General features: G+C 50.1%; 1 protein-coding gene across 1 annotated transcript in view; it reads left to right on the top strand.

Moving 5' to 3' along the window:
- Positions 1-4,701: 4,701 nt before the first annotated feature.
- The window catches only part of ITPKB (inositol-trisphosphate 3-kinase B), a 65,946-nt gene continuing 50,390 nt past the window's right edge, over positions 4,702-20,257 (top strand). Inside the window, exons 1-2 of the mRNA XM_063152591.1 lie at positions 4,702-4,723; positions 6,098-7,172. Of these exons, the coding sequence (XP_063008661.1) occupies positions 6,255-7,172 (918 nt within the window). The 5' untranslated portion in view covers positions 4,702-4,723; positions 6,098-6,254. The remainder of the gene's footprint in view (positions 4,724-6,097; positions 7,173-20,257) is intronic.

The raw sequence follows: 20,257 nt of genomic DNA, 5'->3' as shown, positions 1-20,257 counted from the left end.
GCCAATCATAAAATACGCATTTTTCACAGGCATGGACACGTGGCATGCACATATCCCTTCCCTCCAGGCCCCCAGATGTGCATTAGCCTTCAGGCAGGTCACAGACACCAGGTCCCCAGAAGACACAGGATGATGTCTCAGTCCATCCTGGCTGCTCTGCAGGGCTGAGCAATGTCCCCTAGGGCTGAGCAATGTCCCCTCACTGCTCAGCCCCAGGGCACAGCAGGGGCAGAGCCTGGAACGGATCACCGGGATCCTTGGCTGCCTTTCCTGGCTGTGCTGAGCTGCAATCTCAGCCTTGCTGCAGCACAGGGCGAGGCTCAGCCAGGAATGCGTGGAGGAGGCTCCCAGGGAACAAAACTGGTTCCTTTGTGCTCGGGGAGGACGTGCAAGCTCAGGCAGATGTGGGTGCAGTGCAAGGAGTGCCCTAAATCACGGTGACTTGTTACAGGTGTCTTTGCAGAGCCGTGTGTGCCTGTTCCCTGAACAGGAGCTGGCACAGGGAGTATTAACCAGTTAATTCTGCCATTCTTGTGGGATAGCGGGAAGGGAGGAGATGATGGGATAACCCAGCTCAGAAGGAACTGAGAGCTGGGAAAACCAGCTTTTTTCTGACCTTTCTGACCTTTTTTACCACTGAAGGAAGGCAAAAGGTGCAAGATAAGCATCCAGAGGCCTTTTCTCAGTGACATTCACTGTTTCCTCTGCCAGCTCAGACAGGGCAGATGTGTGCCGTGCCTGTGACAGCCACCTGCCTGAACAGAGACAATTCTCAGCACGTAATTCAGTGTCCTGTTTTCACTTGTGTCTTCTGTGGGTCTTTTTCTTGTAAAATGTTATCCAGATTTATTATCTGTCATGCTGGAATGAACACAAAGTCAATCTGTTGACTGTAGAATTGCTCTGCATTTATCCATTAATTTCTGTATTTTACCTAAGCCTAAGATTCAACTCACTGGCGAGGAAATGCTGTCAGACACTGACTTCCACTGCTGATGGTCCTGATGCTGGATGGGATGAACAGTGACAGTCTAGACAACTCATCTTTGAAATACAGGGAAGGCTGTCTTGCCCAACCAGTCCAAAACATGACAGGGAATAATAATTTTAAAAATGAATCTTAAAATAAAGAAAGAATGGATTGAGGAAGGTACTTGAGGATTGTAGTTGTTTTTTTATTAAATTGTTATGATTTTTTTCTGTTTTGTTTTTACAACTGGATTGGTTGTGGCCCATCTAGCTTTATAATGCAGCCTACACCATATTATTTATGTGTCTTCAAGGATTCAAGTGATTACAGTGACCATGCAAGTATTTTCCCTTCTCCACAGAAGGAGGTATTTCTTCAGTACAGGATCTTGTTTCAGTAGGTGTTTTGGATTTGGTTTTTTTGCCTGTTACTTTCGTTTGGACTGGGGAAGAGATTCTTCTTCAATGCAGTACATGCTGACCAGGACCTCAACTCCATGGGAAGAGAGTGTATAAAACAGCAAATGGCAGCTCTAGCTGTGCTTGAGAGGGTCACCAGCACTGAACTGATCCCCTGTTCCTCCCACTGGATGCCCCTTGACAGGGCTGCCCCATCACTCCCACAAAAAGCCAGCACCCTGCAGTGATCAGCAGCCCCAGCACAGCTGAGCCACCCTTGCTGCTCATGGGGTACACTGAGGACAACTAATTTTCCATGAAACATGGTAATGAACGTGTCTCCCTTTGAGTACACAGAGGTGCTGGAGGCCACTGACTTTGAGAGCTGTGGAATTTCTTTCCCTGAATGCCTCCTTAGCCAGCGTGTCGATGTTACACAGTTAGGACAGCTCAGTGCCCTTCTCTAAGTGTCTGTCCTCACTTTATTTCAGGCTAAATACATTCTGCAGTGCATATGTGCCCCTCCTAAGTGGAAGATCCTGTTCATTTTAATGGCTCCACTCCCTTGAATAAGGACAAGACAAAAGTTGGCTGGATCAACTCTTTGTCCTAACCCAGCCTGTTTCAGTATCCTTGAGCACTGTAATGATTTTCTTTGGAAGCAGGAAGCACAAATTTAAATTAAGAACATAGCTTAAGGAGAAGCAAGATCTTTTAACACCCAACACTGGAGTTTTACTTGAAGAATGTGCACTGAGAGAGTCAGAGTGGAACGATCTTTTTGTTCTCTCTGTACAGCACCTAAGGCAGCGCTGCCAAAGCCACAGAGGAGGCTCCTCAGCAACTACAGCAGCACTAGTGCCCAGAGTCTGTGTCTGTGAAAGCAACTTTTCTCTTCTTTTGCTTCCATCCTTGTCCCTGGATTGGACTAGCAACCTGTATGGGTTGTGTTTTCCATTTAGGCTGGCCTCAAACACTTGGTTTCCCCTTGATTGGAAACAAGTGTGCTGAAAGCTGTCTGCTCTTTCTTCACTACACAATGTGGACTGCTGCCTGCCTCCTGTCTGGAAACAATTATTTCCCTCATGTACCTACTGGTTCTGAACACTCAAAGACTTACCCCTAGATGTTCTTTTCCTTTTTGCACTTTTATTAGCCCCTTCCCTTATAAACAGAACTTGCCATTGTATATAATGCTCTAGCTCTGTAACTTGACAAAATTGCTGCCATGTTTTAAGGCCAGATCTCCCTTGAGGGAGTTTTGTATCTGTAAACCTGCCATAGTGAATTCACCACTCCTTTGTCTCTTCTGAGAGGATGGATTTTTGAGGGTGTTTGAATTTGTGGGACTTAAAGAAAGGGTGGGACTCCAAGCACACATTGTGGATACAGTGGTGTGAATATTCTTCAGCAACCCCAAAGAATGGTCACAACATCCACACACAGATGTGCAATAATGCCTCCAAGTATTTGCAGATGCTATCAGCATAGCATAATGCAGCTGTTTTAAAAAGGAACTTACCTGTTTATCGGCCTGTATTCCTGGATTTATTCTTTCTTTCAAATGTTCCTACTTTTTGATGGTTGTATGCAGACACGAGGGAATATGAGCAACAGAATCTGCAGATATTTGCACACAGGGGTGAGCTTATGCCATGAAGAGTGCCATTATACTGAGCAGGGTCACTTTTCTCAGAGATTGATCTCATACTTTATTTCACAAAGACTAGTTCCCGACTAAGCACAGACTGTGAGGAAACTGACTGGAGTGGAAAGAGTCTATAAATTTCTTTTCCTGCACTGAATTCAAAATAGCGTTTCTCTTACTGGAAAAACAAACATAAGCTCATTTTGGGTGTCTCTGCCTGCCTGCCTGTGGGATTGGTAGTCCACACCTTCTGCCAATTCAGAGACCTCTCGGCCCCCGTTTATGCTCTAGAGGTTATGTCTTAATTACAGAAAAGCTAATCTGCTGTGACATCAATTTCCCTCTCTAGGGGAAATTCCTAGCTGTGAAATCCTAGCAGAGGCAAATTGCTGTTCTTTTTACTTTTTCTCTCTCTTTTTTTTTTTTTTTTCCTTTGGCCAGTCCAGACCAACCCCAAAACTGCCACCTCGGTTTGACCTTGACTACTGCTTTGAGAGTGAATTGGAGAGCCTGCTCTCTCTCCTAAAGTGCTGACGTACAGACAACTATTTCCAATGGGTTATCTTGATACAGAACTCGGGCTGTATCACAGCCAAGAGCCTGCTTCTCCTGCCAAGCAGCAGGACCCGAGCCTGGGGGCTGCAGGGGATGAGAAAGTGCTGTGAATCAAAAAGGATGGGCAGTGTCCTGAACGAGGACACTGCAGTTCTGCCAAAACCTGGGGCAACATCACAGCAAGTCAAAGTCTCTCTAGAGAGATGTGGGAGTCATCTTACCTCCCTTGGGATGTGCTCACCCACAGCCACGCAACCTGGCAGGGAGGGCTTTGTGCCAGGCTGAGGCTCATGTGAATGAGATGACCAAGCCGCAGAGAAGCAGCAGGACCGAGCCGTGCTGCCGGGGACGGGGGATGCCGGGGGACAAGGCTGTGTCCGGGCCGGCTGCGTGGGGAGGTGGGCGCCGCCGGCACCACCCTTTGCCTTGACCGCTGTGCCCGGGGAGGGCTCCGGCGGCCGGCAGCGCTGGGGCCGGGATGCGGAGGAGAACCGGGGGATGCGGAGGCGGGCCGGGGATGCCCCCCCGGTGCCGGGGCTGACCCGGGGCTCTGCCGGGCCCGCACCGCACGCCGCGGCCGCGGGTGGAAAATGCCTTGTGTGTCTTGAAGCCACAGCCCAGCCACCAAAGCACGGCGACGGTGTTGTTTGTTTTTTTTTTCTTAGTTAACAATGGAAACTTTTTTTTTCAGTATTTCCCTCCAGCCCGAGCCGAGCGAGAAGAGAAAAAAAAAAAAAAACTTGTTCCGCTGAGTTCAACCCCAGACAGACTCACAACTTCCTTCCTGCTCTCCTACCCCCCTCCCTCCGCTCTCCTCCTCCTCCTCGCCGCTCCTCTCCCTCTCCTCCTCCTCCTCCTCCTCCTCCTGCTCCTGCTCTCTCCGCCTTTCCAGCCGCACCGGGAGCGGGCGCTGGGGCCGCGGCGCGGAGCTGCCCGGAGCCGCCCGGAGCGCGGAGCCTCGGCCGCCGCGGCGCGGAGGGGCAGAGCCCGGCGCGGGCGGCCCGCCCCGGGGCGAGGAGAGGCGCTCGGGGCCGCGGAGGGAGCGGGCGGGAGTCCCGGCAGCCCCGCGGAGATGGTTTCGGCAGCGCCCCGCGGCCGCCGGCGGGCGCTGCCGGGCGGCGCGCACTGAGGCGGGCGCGGATCCCGACCCAGGTAAGCAGCGGTGAGGGGGAAAGGCGAGGGTGTCGCGGCCGCCCCTCCGCCGGGGGATGTCCGGCAGCAGCCCCGGGGGCGGTGCGGGGGCCAGCCGGGCCCCGCGGGGAGGAAGGGGCGAGCTGGGGACGGGCAGAGGGGCCGGGTGGTGCCCCGGGCTGTCCCACAGCCGAAGTGTGGCCGAGCACCTTGTGCCGGTGTTCGCTTGGGCAGCCGAGCCCCAGTGCTGGGAGCTGTGCCGGGGATCCCTGCAAAGAGCGGCTGTCCGCGCTGCTGGGCTCTGCCGAGCCTCGCACTGCCGGCAAGCAGTGCCTGGAGGGATGGGAAGCCCTTTGGTCACACCGCCTGCTGGGACTGCGCTTGGGCTTGAGGGCATTTACCTGCCAGGAGCCTCACAGGGATACCGCTGATAGCATCGTACACGAGTGCTTCCAGAGGCGTGTACGCCCATAGCCGGAGTTAGCGCACTGTGTGTAAACAAGTTTGTACTCTCATGTGGGCAGTGTGTTTGTGCAGATCTCAGGAGCGCCCATGCCCCGGCATGGGATGGGGACTGCAGCTCCAGGGCACATGGAGCAAACAGGAGGTGACGGAAAGCCCAGTGACACGAACAGGGACACAGAGAGCCACCTCCGAAAGCAGAGCCTCTCTCACGTGTGTACACAGTCACACACTCTGCAGAGCAAACAGCGCTGCACATCTCTGCATGTGGGGTTCCAGGCTGTGACTTGGAGGCATTTGGAGCCTGCATTGTCCCGGACAGCAGATGTGCACAGGGAAGGCACATTTAGCCAGGGCATTCATGAAGATGTGCAAAGCCGTGTTGTACATGATAACTTATGGGACTAACTGGAGATGGGACCCTGTACCATACAAAGCAGTGCAAGCAGGGAGTCGTCCCATTTATCACATAACATAAATCCATTCCTGAGACTTGGTCTTGCTATAGATGATAGACTGAAGGGTGGCAAATTTAAGTTGTTTGCAGTTTTTTATCTTCCTTTAGAAAATGCCAGGTTTTGGGGCGAGCACTTGAAAGCTGCCAACTTTCAGTTCACACCAGTTCACCGTAATTCTCTTATTCTGTTGTGGAAATGGCTGCTGGCTGTGTGTCCTCTCGGACACTGCTGTGTCGACAGGCAACCTGGAGAGGGGGCAGGGAAGGCAGGGAAGAGGGGAAACAGCCGCAAACCTGACTTCCCTTTCCCTCAGATCCTTGTGACGGCTGGCCCGTGTCCCCACGGGTGGCACACTGGGCATGCATGCAGGTGGGAGGGGCGCACAGGAAGGGAAGAGTCTGGCACGCCGTGTGCCCGGCTGCATGGTGAGCTGAGGGAGGGCACAGAACTACTCTCACTGCTTCTCTCTCCTCAGCTGTCCCGTTTTATGGAGCTGCGGGCCAGCGGGGCCAGCCCAGCTCCCCGTTCTCCTGCTGGCCATGCTGCTGCTCCCGTCGTGCAGAGAGCCCCGCAGAGCCTGAGCGCCGAGGCGGCAGTGGCGACGGCCCCCCTGTGCTCCCCGGCTGACTACTATGGCCGTGTACTGCTATGCGCTCAATAGCTTGGTGATGATGAATAGCAACAGCGAGGTGACCAGCGGCGGGAGCAAGACGCCGCCTCCTCCCGGACAAGTGCTGCCCAGGGGTCCGGAGACGCCCGGCGGCTGCCGCTCGCTCCCCGTCTTCAGCCCGGCCCCGGTGCCGCCCCGCTCCCCGCGCTGCGGGCCCGCTTTCCTCTTCCCGCTGCCTGAGGAGCCCCTGAGGCAGCCGGGCAGCCCCGGCGGGCGGCGGGGCAGCCGGGGCGAGGAGGGACAGCCAGGGCCGCCCATGGCACGGCAGCTCCAGCGGGAGCTGCACAACGTGCAGGTGAACCAGAAAGTGGGGCTCTTCGAGGCACACATCCAGGCGCACAGCTCCGCCGCCCAGCCGCCCCGCAGCCCCCGGCTGGCCCGGCCCCGTCCGGCCAGCCCCACCGCGGCACCGGCGCTGGCACTCGGGACTGCGCCCCGGCCCCGAGCCCTCGGGGAGAGCGAGGCCCCCGATGCTGGTGGGGAGCAGCTTTGTGTGAGCGCTGCAGAGCCCGCCAGGAGGCCAGGGATGGCGGTGGAGCTGGCAGAGAGCAGCAGCAGCCCCCTGGAGCAGTGTGGGCCTGCAGCAGCACGGCAGGAGGAGGTGGTGGTCGTTCCCACAGGACTGAAGGGGCAGCACCCAGCCATGGGTGGCAGCATCCCTGCCGTCATTGTCACAGACCTGGGGGGCCCGGAGGAGGAGGCGGGCGCCGTGCCCCCTGGCAGCCTGCCCGTCCGGAAGCTCTCATCGTCCTCTGCATCTTCCACTGGCTTCTCCTCGTCCTGGGAGGAGTCCGAGGAGGACATCTCCAGCGACCCCGAGCGCACCCTGGACCAGACCCCCGCCTTCCTGCAGACCCTGGACCAGCAGAAACCCCGAGTGGTGAGTCCTGCAGCAGCCCTGGGCAAGTGGGGTGAAGGGTGGTAGCATCCCTGCTCCAAGGTAGCAGCAGGGCACAGGTCTGTTGCAGCAGAGTTCTGCAGAGAAACTTCACACTTGCTCAATGGTGCTTGCTTTTCCTCACATGAAAAGCTTCCAGACTTGGAAGAGGGGTTCCTAGCCGGAAAATCCTCTCACGAGAGAGTAGTGGTACCTGTTCCATTGTGCACAGTCCTTGCAGAGCTTCCCTCATGTTGCAAAGCTGCCTGCCAGCATGCTTAAAATGCATCCATGGACTTCAGCCTTCTGCTGACATGTGGTTATGAGCCTCAGTTTTTCCTCAGCACAGCTTGCCTGGGTGCTGGAGGTTTCCCATGGTTTGCGTGAGCCTGAGGGAGAATTTGTTTCCTCCCTGGAATTGAAACTGTGTGGGCTAACTCTCTGTTCAGGTTTACAGTGATGCCCATCACCACAGTGTCTGTGTGTCTTTCACACAGAAGCAAAATGCTCCAGAATTTCTGTTAATTCCCCTTTTGAATAATACTTCTTGGTTGTGGGGTATCTTATATTTTTGGTAAGCATATTTTTATTAGGTATTTATATTAAGTTCATTTGTTTCAGGATCTTTGTTGTGGAGCTGGTTGTGAGGCTTAAGGCGAGAGAAATCATCGCCTTAGTTGATTTGTGTTTCCCTTAGAGAAGAAAGGTCTCCTCAGAGAGGAGAGCTCTGAGGCATTCTCCAAAGGCATGAGACAGTCATGGGATTTGTTGTGTCACTAGGGGAGTTCATTGCATGTGTGAGTGCATCACACAGAGCCTGCTTTGCTCTGAGCTGTCACACCACTTGTCCAGAGGGCTTTGAACCACTTTAACCCAGAGCAGGGCACCCATCACGAGGCTCTCCAGCCAGCACATGGTCTCTGCTCTCATCCAGCTCTGAGACATTCCATTGATTTGAGCCCAGCACTGGGGCATCCCACTGACAAACCTTGAAACACACCGGACAACCCAGTGGCTCCTTAGTTTAAAGAGTTTGACAAAGGCTCATGAACTTTCAGTGGTGTATTTCACTATGTTTAATTTCCTGTACACCCACGGTAGTGAAACTCCTGCTAAATGCAATGACACTAGGAAAACTAGTGCAGGGAAACATCTAAGTGAAGGCATCAAACTTGGAAGAACTGAGACTGTGGTCTGTAAAACACTCAGCAGGCTGAAATAAGTATCTTTTCTTTTGCACTCCTTTTGTCCTATTCCAAGAATCCATGCTTGGTTCCGCTCAGGATGGAGCAGCAGCTGAGTAAAAGCAGTTAACAAAGTTATGAGCTTGTAGTTCATCGTGTTTGCAGACAGTTTTGTATTTTGGGGCTCTCAGCTGATGAATCAGCTTTTCCCTTTGGGAGCTGCTACAATCCCTCTGCTGATTAAATTCTGCTGGTTTTATGTGCATGAGCTGTAGTAATCTCTGCTCCATTCTCTGTGCTGATGACTGTTCCTAGTGCCAGATCCCACTGATTTGCTGCTGCAAACTGTTCATTGATAGGCAGAAGCATGCCTGATGCTCCTGTGGAAAGCTTCCTGGAGCCTCAGGCTGACTCTGCACCACCTCCCGTGGCCTCCATGAGCTCAGCCAGGCCAGTGGCTCAGCAGTGAACAGGCAAGGCTCATTTGTATTGCTAAAAGCTCCGGATGAGAGCGAGCTCAGATCAGGTCTAAGATCAGAATAACTGCTGGGCTCCATGGGACTGCTCAGGCTGAACGAGATGAAGATGTGGTCCAAAATGTGTCAGGCAGCCTAAGGAGGTGCACTTGATTTTGTGTTTCAGCACTGGAGTCCCAGCAGGGGCAGCAAGGCTAATTTACAATGATACTTTCCGCCGGGCTCCGCAGGTCCCGGGCAGGGCTGATTACTGACTTTGGCAGGTTATAGTCAACTTCTCAGCAGGATCATGTGCAAATGCCCAGTAATTCAAAATTGATTTAGTATAAATAACACCCAGCTTTGTGTACTGGTTGGCAGCATCTTGTAAATCCATAACGCCAGCAGAAGGCAGCTACTGAGGCAGTGTCAGGTTGCACACTCATTTGTTTTCATGAACTCACTGTTTCCTTTCAACAGCGCACACGGTCTGGAAATGAGTTGTGTAATGAGGGAGAATGTGTGAGAAGCTCTCTCCACAACTCGTGCTTTTAGTCAAATCCTGGGAGATCTCAGCCCAGAGATACCAAGGTGCCTCTGGGTGGGTTGAGTAGATAAAGGCAGAGCAGGCAGAGAGCCCTGCCTGTCTGTCTGTCTGTCTGTCTGCCCTGGGCACTACTGGCACAGGGGAGGCTGTTGTACCTGCAGGAGAGGTAATGAGGAGCAGCAGGAAAGCAGTTCCTGCTGCAGATACAGTCTGTGCTGCACATCTCACATGTTTACAGATTTGATAAACAGCAGGCCTGCTCCTGCCCTTCCTTTCTGGAGGCTGTCTGCTTTAGCAAATCTGTTAGGGATGTCCGGCGGTGTGTTGTGGTTCCTCCTGACATCCCGGGGAAACAGGCACATCCCTCCGGCTGGCATGGACTCGTCCTCCACTTGTGCTGCAGGTAGGAAACTTTGTGTTCAGGCCTGAAAATTGGCCAGTAAGAAAATCGTGTTGCCAAGTGCAAGGGAAGGAGGCATTGTGGCCACAGTTTTGGGCGCTGTGACCCGGAGCAGCTCTCTGAGTGAAACAGGCTGTGTCTGTTTGTTGAAGCAGTTTGCTCAGTGCTGTCCCTGTCCCTGCACAGCACCAGGGGACAGTGACCCTGCCACGCTAGTTGCAGACTTGTCAAGTGCAGTGACAGTAAGAGCAAGGTGACGTTTTGCTGTTTAATTGCAAATCCACTTAAGGTCTGAGTAAACTTCCACGTAAGGGCTTTGCAGCTGTGGCTTTCCCCGGGCTGTGGGCTGCTGCCGGAGAAACCCCACGCTTGTTTGTTGATGGTTTCAGAGACACTCGAGCGATTGCACCTCTGGGGCTGCGTGGGAGGGACGGGCTGTCCGGGCAGCACCTTGGCACGGGGACACTGTGGTTGGGAAATGCCACAGGGGAGCACTCTGTGCTCACCAACACGGGCAGTTTGGGTGAGGAGCTGACCTGAGGCCTCTGCTCACCAAACACCTGAGGCAGGAGGATGCAGAGACTGCTGGAGGGCACCTGCCTCCATCACTGTCTCATGCTGAGGGGGAGAATTTCTCCCCTCGTGGCTGATCACACAGGTTGGGTGTGTAGGGAAGGGAGAAGGTGCTCCTTTGTCCCAGGTTCTGAGTGGCACACGTAGCCTGAAATGGCAGCCCAATCTCCTGAGGAGATTTCACACCTAAAATAAAATACCTTCTAGCTGTGACTCCCCACTGATTTCTCGACTTTAAAAATAGCAGAGTGTGAGCTTTGCCATTCTGGGGGCTCTGTTGGCTCTTCCCAAGGAAGAGCTGATAACCAGGATGTACTCTGCAGCAGGAGACTTGTCCCACTCTCGGAGCTTGGCTGCGCCCCTTCAGCAAAAGCTATTCCAAAGCTGGTCATTAGCGAGTCCTTGTCATTGACCTAAATTCCCCAGTTTGTCAGCTTCTCCAAAAGTGGAGACAAAGCAACAGACAAGTGGGGGGAAAGGCAGGAGCTGTGCAAGCAAGCACGTACTATAGAAAAATAATGACATGTTGCGGGGGAAAGGAACCCCTTCCTGGAAAATCAGTGCAAGACACTGGAGCGTTCCTCTTCCTGGCTTTCCCACAGCTGCTGTGGAAGCACAGGGATGTACAGCAGAATAGTAATCAAGGGACTTGGTGCTCTGTGAAACTTCTGCTCACTTCAGCAGGCTAAGTAGATTTCTCAGAATAAGAGACTTCCATTAACCTGTGCGAAATGGCAAGGACTTTTGGAAAAAGCTAACAGCAGTGCTGATGACAGGCATTCTTTTAATTGATTTATTTGTTTGACTCTCAATGGCTGTTAATGCAGTCCTGAAAGCAGCCAAGTTTAGATAGGGTTAGTGTCAGCCAAGCGCCTCTGGGACCTTTGCTTATTTCTCTTTGAGATGTTCCAAGGCATAAGCTGACAACAGGAGTCCTGATTTGTTCCTATAAAAATCAATCAAATTAAATATGCTTTCATTCCCTTTCCAAGCTGTCTCTGTGATCAGGAAGTCTCCCTGTAACAGAAACCATGACCACATGGCTGTGGTGATACATGCAAGCCCTGTGAATATATATCTTTATGCCAAGTGTGTTTATGTGTTTCACTCCTCACTCCCACTGTGTTTGTCTTAAAAGCTCCTGAGCTTATGAGCCTGTGAGTGATATCTCTGATTTAGTATCAATGCCTGGTGTGTTAGGGCCCTGCTGGCTCACTCAGGAGAGTGACTGTTCTTTTAGCAGTGCACGTCATTGAAAGGGAAGATGCTTGACACACCTGGTAAGGGATGGAGTCTCCCCGCTGCAGGATTACCATGGGGCAGAGGGGAATGAGGTGGGCAGGTGTGTGTTTCCCCTTTCAGAGCAGCAGACCTGGCAGCACAGCGTGTTCTGGGATGGGATGGGATGGGATGGGGACACCCCGGTGCTCACAGGGCTGGGCAGAGCTTCAGGCTCTTTGTGGATGGAGCCTGTGCACCCAGGGACTTCACAAAGCACCACTCCCTATTCCACAGCTAATCCTCTACCTGCTCATGTCACCTGCTCAGGGAATAAGCAGTTTTTTATGGGCTCCCACCCACGGAGGCCAAGGGAAGATGCTGCCACAACCCAATGGGAGACATATGGTGCTGCTTAAAATCTGTTTTCTTCAGCACTTTTAAGCTCATTGGGAAAGGTTTCTTCTCTGTGCACATTCTCCATGATTGACAGGGCAGGAATTGCATGGCACATAGCAGATCCTTTTCATAGAGGAACTCACTTGCTAGCACAGCTGCTGTCTCTTGCATATTTTGTTTCTCAAAAAAAAAAATTCATGCTGAAAGCATCCATGAAAGTAGCAAAATAAACCTCCTCCCATACTTCTGAGGTGCAGGAAGCACAAACATCAGGCCCATCATCCTGAGGGTCCCCAGCTCTGGAAGGAGCCAGATTTCCTCCTCTTCTGGTGGGAATTGCAGGATGCCAGGAGCTTGCCTGTTTGGATCCTTTGGATGGAAAACTGAATGTCCGCAGAGCGAATTTCATGGAGCAGTGGAAACTTCAGAGTTTTGTCTTCACCTTTTTAGAGGCTTGCAATGACAAAAGCCAAACTGTAGTCAGCACCTGTCTCATGTTTTCCATATGATTTCTGTAATGTGTCAGGACAGATTTGCATGTGAAGAAAACATTTAGTGAGCTCTCATAATGCCATGTGATGGCTGAGCTCATGTTTTCTTTACATGTAATTCTGTTCTAGCTCACTACAGCAATAATGGCATCTATGGATGACATTAAATGTTGCTTCAGCTAAGATTAGTCTTCTGTAATGGTTGGAGGTTATTTTGTTTATACCAGTAGGTAAATTTGTGCAGTAAATTTGACCTGCTTTCTTCCAATGAAGCCCAGCCAAGCTTTCTAAGAAAGATATGTTAGTATTTAACAGACAGTGAAAACTAAATGTTAACATTTTCAAATCACTGAGTAACTTTGCAGCTAATCCCTTTTCTTAAATGTGACTTTTTGGGGATTGCTGGCTCCCACACTTGCTGTGTCACTTGAAATGGCCCTTTTATGGCATTCATCTTGCTTAGCCTGGCTGGGTGTCTCCTCAGGCATCCTAAGGTTCTCCTAATGTAGCTTTCTTCTCTCTTACTCTATTGGGATTTTGACAACCAGCCCAAGAGTTTGCTTTGAGACAGAGGAATCTGTTTCTGAATGTCTTCTATAAAATTTATTGGAATTTCATTTTTTTTCCTACACATAAAAACCCAGGTCATGCATAGCCTGCACAACAGCTCCAAGTAGTTCAGAAAGCTGATTCAGTTCTGAGGTCTACCAGCCTCAAAAGCAAGTGCCTGTGATTGGCTTTTAAATCAGTGTTTGGGCAGCAAAATTCAGCTTGCTCTGTAACAGGATGCTCCTCCAGCAGTGCCTTTCAGCATGAATTGGTGCAGGTACATTCTGAAGTTGGGGGTCTCCAGCTGCGAGTTTGTCTTTTCCATGAAAAGAAAGAAGTGATTTTTCTTTTATTTTTCCTTTTTTTTTTTTTTTTTTTTTTTGTAGTAAAGAAAGTTCTTTTCATTAATGACATGGGAAAAGGGACAAGCCAGTAGAAGGAATTCAATTCTTCTTTTAGATGTAAGATTTATTGCTGGTCAAAACACAAGGATTGCTTTTGGAAGGAGAAGCTAGGGGGTGAAACAACAAGTGCTTAGCACTCACAACTACTTCTTGTAAGCAGTACAGTGTAGTATCTGATCAGCGCTACACAACAGGAACTTCATTAGCATTCTGCACTGTTGTGGTTTCAAGTAATAGTAAAGCATCCCTGGTCTCTGTGAAAGACAGAGATGTGCTCAGGAGGGCCATGCCTGCAGACATTTTAATGAGTTAGATTCAAAGGGCAGGATCAGGTTGTCTCTCCACTGTTTGCTTCACACCCTTGATTTGCAGAGATGTTGGCACTTGTGGCATGGACCTTGCTGAACTGATGTGAGTTTTCCCCAGGGTTTCATCCTTGACTTTCAGTCTTGTACTTGGGGTTTGGACAATGGGTTCCTGTACTGTGCAAAGCAGAGGGAGGTCTCACAGGGCCTGCAGTCTTTGCTGTCACAAAGCTCCCTGTGAGACACAGCCAGGATGAGGACCAGTGTATCTACACCAGGAGTGACCAGCACAACGTTTTGTTGGAATGGCCATGGCGAGGAGATGACACAGCTCTTCCCTCCCACCCCATCAGCATTTGCAGAAGGGGCTGTTTAGCAAGGGCTGAGCAATGGCAGCACCTACCTTCAGCCTCAGCTCCTCCTCCTCCCCCTTCGCTTCCTGTCCCTTTGCCCTTGCTTGGGCAATTCATCTGCAGCGAGATAGAATCAAAGAACCCTCTTCCTTTGCTAAACAATTTGCTCCTTTTGTTAGGGTCAGATAAAACGCTGATAAAAGCTGTTGCAGGAGCATGCTGCAGGTTTGGCCCTTGATCGTTTGTGCTCACTCCTGCAGGTATCCAGTTACATCTTGTGGTAAATCCAACCTTCAGCTGAATTAATGAACCAGAGGTGCAGGTTCACAGGTACAGTGCCTCAGAGCCTCTGCAGACAGGAGGTTTGTACATGGAAAGTTCTGCAGGGAGGCTTTTTGGAAGCTGAATTTTAGGGTTGGGTGTTTTTCTCTCATTTTTTGCTCAACAATCTCTGATCCCTGCTGCTTGGGAGAAGGGCAGAGCCAAGGCTGGCCTCCAGCTCACCACTGAGCCTTGCTGGTTGCAAACCTGCATTTTGGGAAGGCGTAGGAATAGTTTTTACCCCATTGAGCTAAACGCATTGAAAACATTTTCATTAAAGGAGAATTTAAGTACAAGCCCAGGGGTGCCTCTCAAAAGAGAGAAGACCAGGGCTCCAAGAAGGGGTGGGAGTGAGGAGGAGATGAGCAGGCTCCTTCTCACCATGTGGACCACAGGACTTGCTTTGCTGGCAGCTGCAAGCTCCCTTAGTTATCCAGGGGTATCCTCCCACAGAGCAGCCACTTGGAGAATTAGCAACGTGTCCAAATGCAGTATGGTTGCTATTATGGGTAATATATATTTAACACTCTGCAGGGACCATTTAAACCTGCATCTGCAGGAAGGGGAAAAAAGTCAGGTTTGCTTTCTTGGCAGAGTGCAGATCAGAGAGTCCAATCTGAAATCTCTCTTGGTATGTTTTATGTGGGTGGGTTTTGTTAAATTACAGGCAAAGTTATTGCACCCCTAGGCTACTCACATTAAATGCTTCTCCAATTTTAGCAACATTCTTTCCAGGCTCAGCTACATTTGTTTTTGTCTTCTCTATGGCAATTGATGAGCTCAGTCTGAAATGTATAACTCCACGGGATCTCCTTTATATATTTCTTCCCCAGCTGTAGCTGAAGCGGTGCAGTGTAATCCAATGACTTGTTGTAATGCCTAATGCTTTCTTTAATACATTCCAGATTAAAGGAGTCAGCAAAGTTTACATATCCAAAGTAATAAATTTAAACAATAATAATGGCAAATCCAAAACCATGGTTATATCTTGAAAATGCTGGGCTTTTTTTTTTTTTTCCCTCGTATCTTTTCTGGTCTGGCTAAAGTCCGTTTTTAGGAAACTGAACAGGACAGATAAAAGATGATGAGACAAACAACTTAATCCCTTAATAATGTCAAGTGGAAAATCCAACAACAGATTGGCAAGAAACTGTAATAACAACTGCTAAGTGACCCTTACTGAGGACTAAAGAACTGGTTTTAAAGGCTGAACTTGGGACATAATTAGAGATGAGCCTGAATCAGTGCCCATAGACTCAAATATTTCTTTGAACTCTGAAATGGAGCCAATTTTTTTTTCTTTTTTTTAAAATCCATGCCTGTACAGCATCATCTTAGCTGTACTGAGGCCAGCTCAGCATCACCTCATACCTTGTACTGCCCTGGGTACCCACACTAAATGACCATGAGCAACCCCAGGGTGGAATTCCCACCTCTTGGAGCTGTTGCAGATGGAGTGTGGGCTAACAGCTAGTGTGCACAGCCCAGGTAGGTGCTTGTTACAGCAGCAGAAGAAGGGATGGGCAGTGCCTCCAAGTGGGAGGAGAGGAGATGAGCGTTCCTGCATTGCCCTTTCACTCCCACCATCTCATTTTGCCCTTGCCAGGGACCCCTAAACTGTAAATAGTTTGGGGCTGCCATTAATAGATAGACCTTGGAAGCAAGGGAGGTGGTCACAGGAGTGGGAGGCACTTGGAGCTGTAATTGCCAGAGCAGCTCCAGAAAGAGGGTGTAAGTTATTATCTCTCCTTGGAGCCATATTTACCTAGAGCTGACAGCCCTCCACCCTGGGGTTCCTGGGAGGAATGTCTTGCTGGGGTGGAGACCAGGCCTGCCAGAAGGGAAACAAAGCAAAGAGATTTTAGAATGGTGGCTTATCTCTATCCACCTGAATTACTGGTGTATTTTAAAAGAATATGGCAAAAAATGATTGTTTGAAAAAGCCTTGACAAGTGTACTCTCCCAGCTCCATTGTTTTAACCTTCTCCTAGGAATTTGTGTATAAAATGTTCTCAATTCAGTTTATCTCTGCTTGACAAATCCTGTGTTTCCCTTCCGTGCTTTTAGTGGAGTGGGAACTAACCTTGATCTTTTTGCAAAGCAAACAGAAGCTGGATGTCACATTCCCACCTTCACACACAAACACTGCGTGTCACAGCTTATGAGCAAGATGTGCAATCACTGACAAAAATTTGTGTAAAGTTCATATTCAAGATGAGAAAAGCAGCTCCAAACTGAAGCAGGCTCTCAGAGGAGGGAGCAGTTGGTGTTGTCTGGCTCTCTTGGGAGCCACCTTGCTCAGCAGGTTAAAACAAATGGTCTGAAGCCAGGGCTGCTCTCAGCTCCTCCATTAGCAGCCCCTCATCCGTGTCTCATCTTGAGGAGAAAAGACTTGGCCTCTCTGCTCAGGTCTCTGTTTCCTCATGTTGCCCTGTGTTGCTGGATTGGCTTTTCTGACCCACGGGAAGCAGCAGGGGAGTCCTGGTGGTCACAAGTGACCAAAACATTGCCCAGAGGCTGGGCTGGTAATGAGAGGGAAATGCAGAGGATGCCACCTAGTCTGTTATTGTCCTCCCCACATCATCCATCCCAACCAGCTCTGGTGTTTGTTTTTTGAGCATTTGGGCGGCTCAGGAGGCAGATCCAGATTCCAGGTTTGTTCCTGTGGATGGGAGCCCTTGCCAGAAGGGAGAAGGCTCAGAGGAGCCTGTTTAATATAGGCTGATCTCATGCTTGAGCATACGCAGGAGCTGACCTTTCAGTGCTGAAATAAGAAGTGATGGGAATAGAATAAATCACAGTCTTGAGAGAAAAGCCAAGGAGCTCAGAGATGCTCCTCAGGAGAAGGAATCAAGGTAGGGAGGCTGAGAGCCACAGAAGGGCCAAATGACAGATTCAAAAAGCAATCTTTCAGCACTGAGTTTGATGGATCTTTGCAGAGCAAAGGCTGTTGAGATGAGAAATGGGGATATGGTGTGATGAGCCCAAAAAGTGAATTTTGTTTTGGTGGATAGGCTGGAAAGACTCTTTTAGGGATGCTATCCTGAAAAAAATCTGCAAGACCTACAGATAGGTTGGATGTGGGGGCTGAAAGAGATCCAAGTTTCCCACTTACTAAAGGTTTCAGGGTAGCAGCAAAACGTGCACAAATGGTAGCAGTAATATTTACACTTGCACTGCAAAGGCAAAAATTGTTCTGTGAATCGCCAGGCCACGAAGAATCAAACCTCTACATTGCATTGCAAGCCTCAGAGCTTTCATGTCTTGACTGAATCCAAATCTAAATTTTCTGTAACCTCAATAGGAGGCAGCTCCATGGTGCATCCACTTCACCTTCAGGGGCCTGGCTTTGAATGCAAGATTTTTCCAAAACTCCAAGCACTCTCCTCACACCTGGAAGCCACAGCCTGGTGAGGATCTCCTGTGTGGTGGCCTCTGTTGGAGCCCAGCTCCCTGTTCAGCCTCAGGAGAGGGTGGCTCAGAGCTTTTTCAGAGCCCATCACTGCCTGGACAGAGGCTGGGGCTTGCCCTCCTCTTCCTCCTCTTCCTCCTCTGTGTCCCCAGGGCAGCCAGAGCCTCAGAGCCAGACAAACCCTGGCAGGACAGGGGATTGGAGGAGCTGACTGGATCTGGAAAAGCAGTTTTTTGGCAGAGAATAGATTTTCCAGCAAATGTCAGGGGAGAGGGGGAGTCAAAATGATTCACAAATTCAAACACATTTTTTGAATAGTTCTGGCCCAGAAAAAAAAAAATACAGAGGTGGGGGAAGAAGGAGGGATGTTAAAAATAGCAGTGCATGTCATTCTGACACTTTCAGAATGAACTGTTTCATTTTGGGGATGGTTTGTTTATGTTTTGCGAGTGTTTGAAATGTAGATTTGATTCAAAAGGGCATTTTTCACTTAAAAGTTGACCTCACCACTAAAACACATTGAAAGAAGAGAAGAGAAAAGGTTTTTTAGGACTTTCATAACCCAAAATGAAACACCTCCTTTTGCTCTGGCTGCAGATGGGCCACTGTGGAGTTTTCCTTTCACAGCCCCACGATCTTAGCTGTGTCCAGCCCAACCTGAACATTTCCTTTCCCCCAGTTTTTTGATTGAGCTCTGGTGTTAAAAAATAAATCCAGCTCCCACGCTGGCCAATCCTTAAGTCTAATGCCATGGAGCAAGTACTTTAGTTTATTCTGAGGTCAACCACACATTGCTGTGATTCAGACTGAAACCTGTGGTATCAAATTAATAAGAGCTGTAGGTTTTGTAGATAACTGGCATCTTCCCCAGAAGCTGCAGTGTCGAACCTCACTTAGAAAAATAACCCAAACTCCCGAGGCCCTGAGATCTGATCTAGAAATCTTCTGAGAAGCCAGAGTGTGCAGACAGCTGAATGACAGACTTTCACTCCCCTGACACTCACACTGGTCTCATTCAAGTGATTCATTAAAGGAAAATGAGCAAATAGCTGGTAATCACTTTGCTGTAGCCCAAACGTGCTGTGCCACAGAGTTTCCCCAGGCAGAGGGGGAGGAACACACATGTTTGCTGTACCATGAGCCATAGCTGAGTTTACTGCTCCCTGCTGTGTTTTCTGCCTGGCTGAGACACTTTGTGCCATCTCCTCATCCCTTGGTGACTGAGTGGAGCCTCCTTTGTTGAGATTTACCTGCACTGTCTCCTGAGCCCTTCCTCTCCCTGCCTTGGGAGGGTTTGGGCACAAAGGAGGGAGAGTATGGATGCTGCAGTGTGGGATGGCAAACTTCTTAACATCAGCACCTTTTGGGGCAGGGGCTATAGGAAAGATCTTTTCCATTCATGGGAAAATCCTGGGTTTCACCTGAAACAGGCAGATTTGTAAGCATTTTTCTGGCCTGCTGTGATTTGAGTGTTACTGGAAGATGGATCTCATAGTGTGGATAGGATATGGATATGTTTATGGTAGAGGAGAGGGGCTGGCAGAGGCTGTGCTTGCTGGGATAGCTCTGATACTTTCTGTGGTGGTTCTGGAGTGGAGAGGGCAGGGATCAGTGCCTGTAGCAGGATAAGGAGTCAAGGCCAAAGAGTGCATCAGCAATGCAATTCCCTCCATCGTGCATTTACTGTTCAAACACTGCCAACTCAAGCTCTCCCAGAAAACAATGAGGATTCCCTTAAAAACTACCAAAAGTTTCAAGGTTTTTTGAAGTGCTGGGCTTATTTGATTGTTTTTCTGGTTTCCATGCCTATTGAGTCACACTCAGGACAATTTTTCAATCTGTTCTCTGCGAGGCAGAAGCCGAGAAATGTACTTTTTAACAAAACCTGAAAACTCAGAGTCTCAGCTACCTGATGATGCCCGAGCTGGGGGCTGTGAGAACAAGGCAGAGCTCATGTCAGAGCTGCAGGAGTGGGCAAAGGGCCTGCTGAAGGAGCTGCTTCTCTGGGCTGAATGGAAAGAAAGGCCAGCAGGGCAGAGCGTGTAAGCCGATTCTGCCTGCCCGGAACAATCGGGAATGCCAGCGCTGCCTCCCTGCCCCAGCCGAAACAAACAGCCCGTACACAGCTAAAGCAAAGTCTGCCTTCCTGTTTGTATGCCTGTCGTGAGGCCTGGGAGGGCTGCTGGTGTTTGGCTCCTGCATCCCCACCAAAACCCAAAGTCCTCTCTCTCCCCGCTGAATGCAGAGGCAGGGGTGCAGGAGGAGATAGGGGCGGTCACTGAAGAGCAAGGACTGTACAAACTGCACAAGAGGGTTCACACTCCTTCCCTGTTGATAGTTTATATAAAACACACTTTGAAAACTAATTGCTTTTTCTAGAAGTGATTCACAGGTTTTTGACACAAGCAGCTGCCAGGAGATGGGAGTACAGCTTTGATTATGTTAGAGTGAGGAGGCAGCGACTTTAGGAGTGAGCA

This window comes from Melospiza melodia, chromosome 3 (assembly GCF_035770615.1).
Source record: "Melospiza melodia melodia isolate bMelMel2 chromosome 3, bMelMel2.pri, whole genome shotgun sequence".
NCBI lineage: Eukaryota > Metazoa > Chordata > Aves > Passeriformes > Passerellidae > Melospiza > Melospiza melodia.
This window is presented reverse-complemented; position numbering and strand designations above follow the sequence as displayed.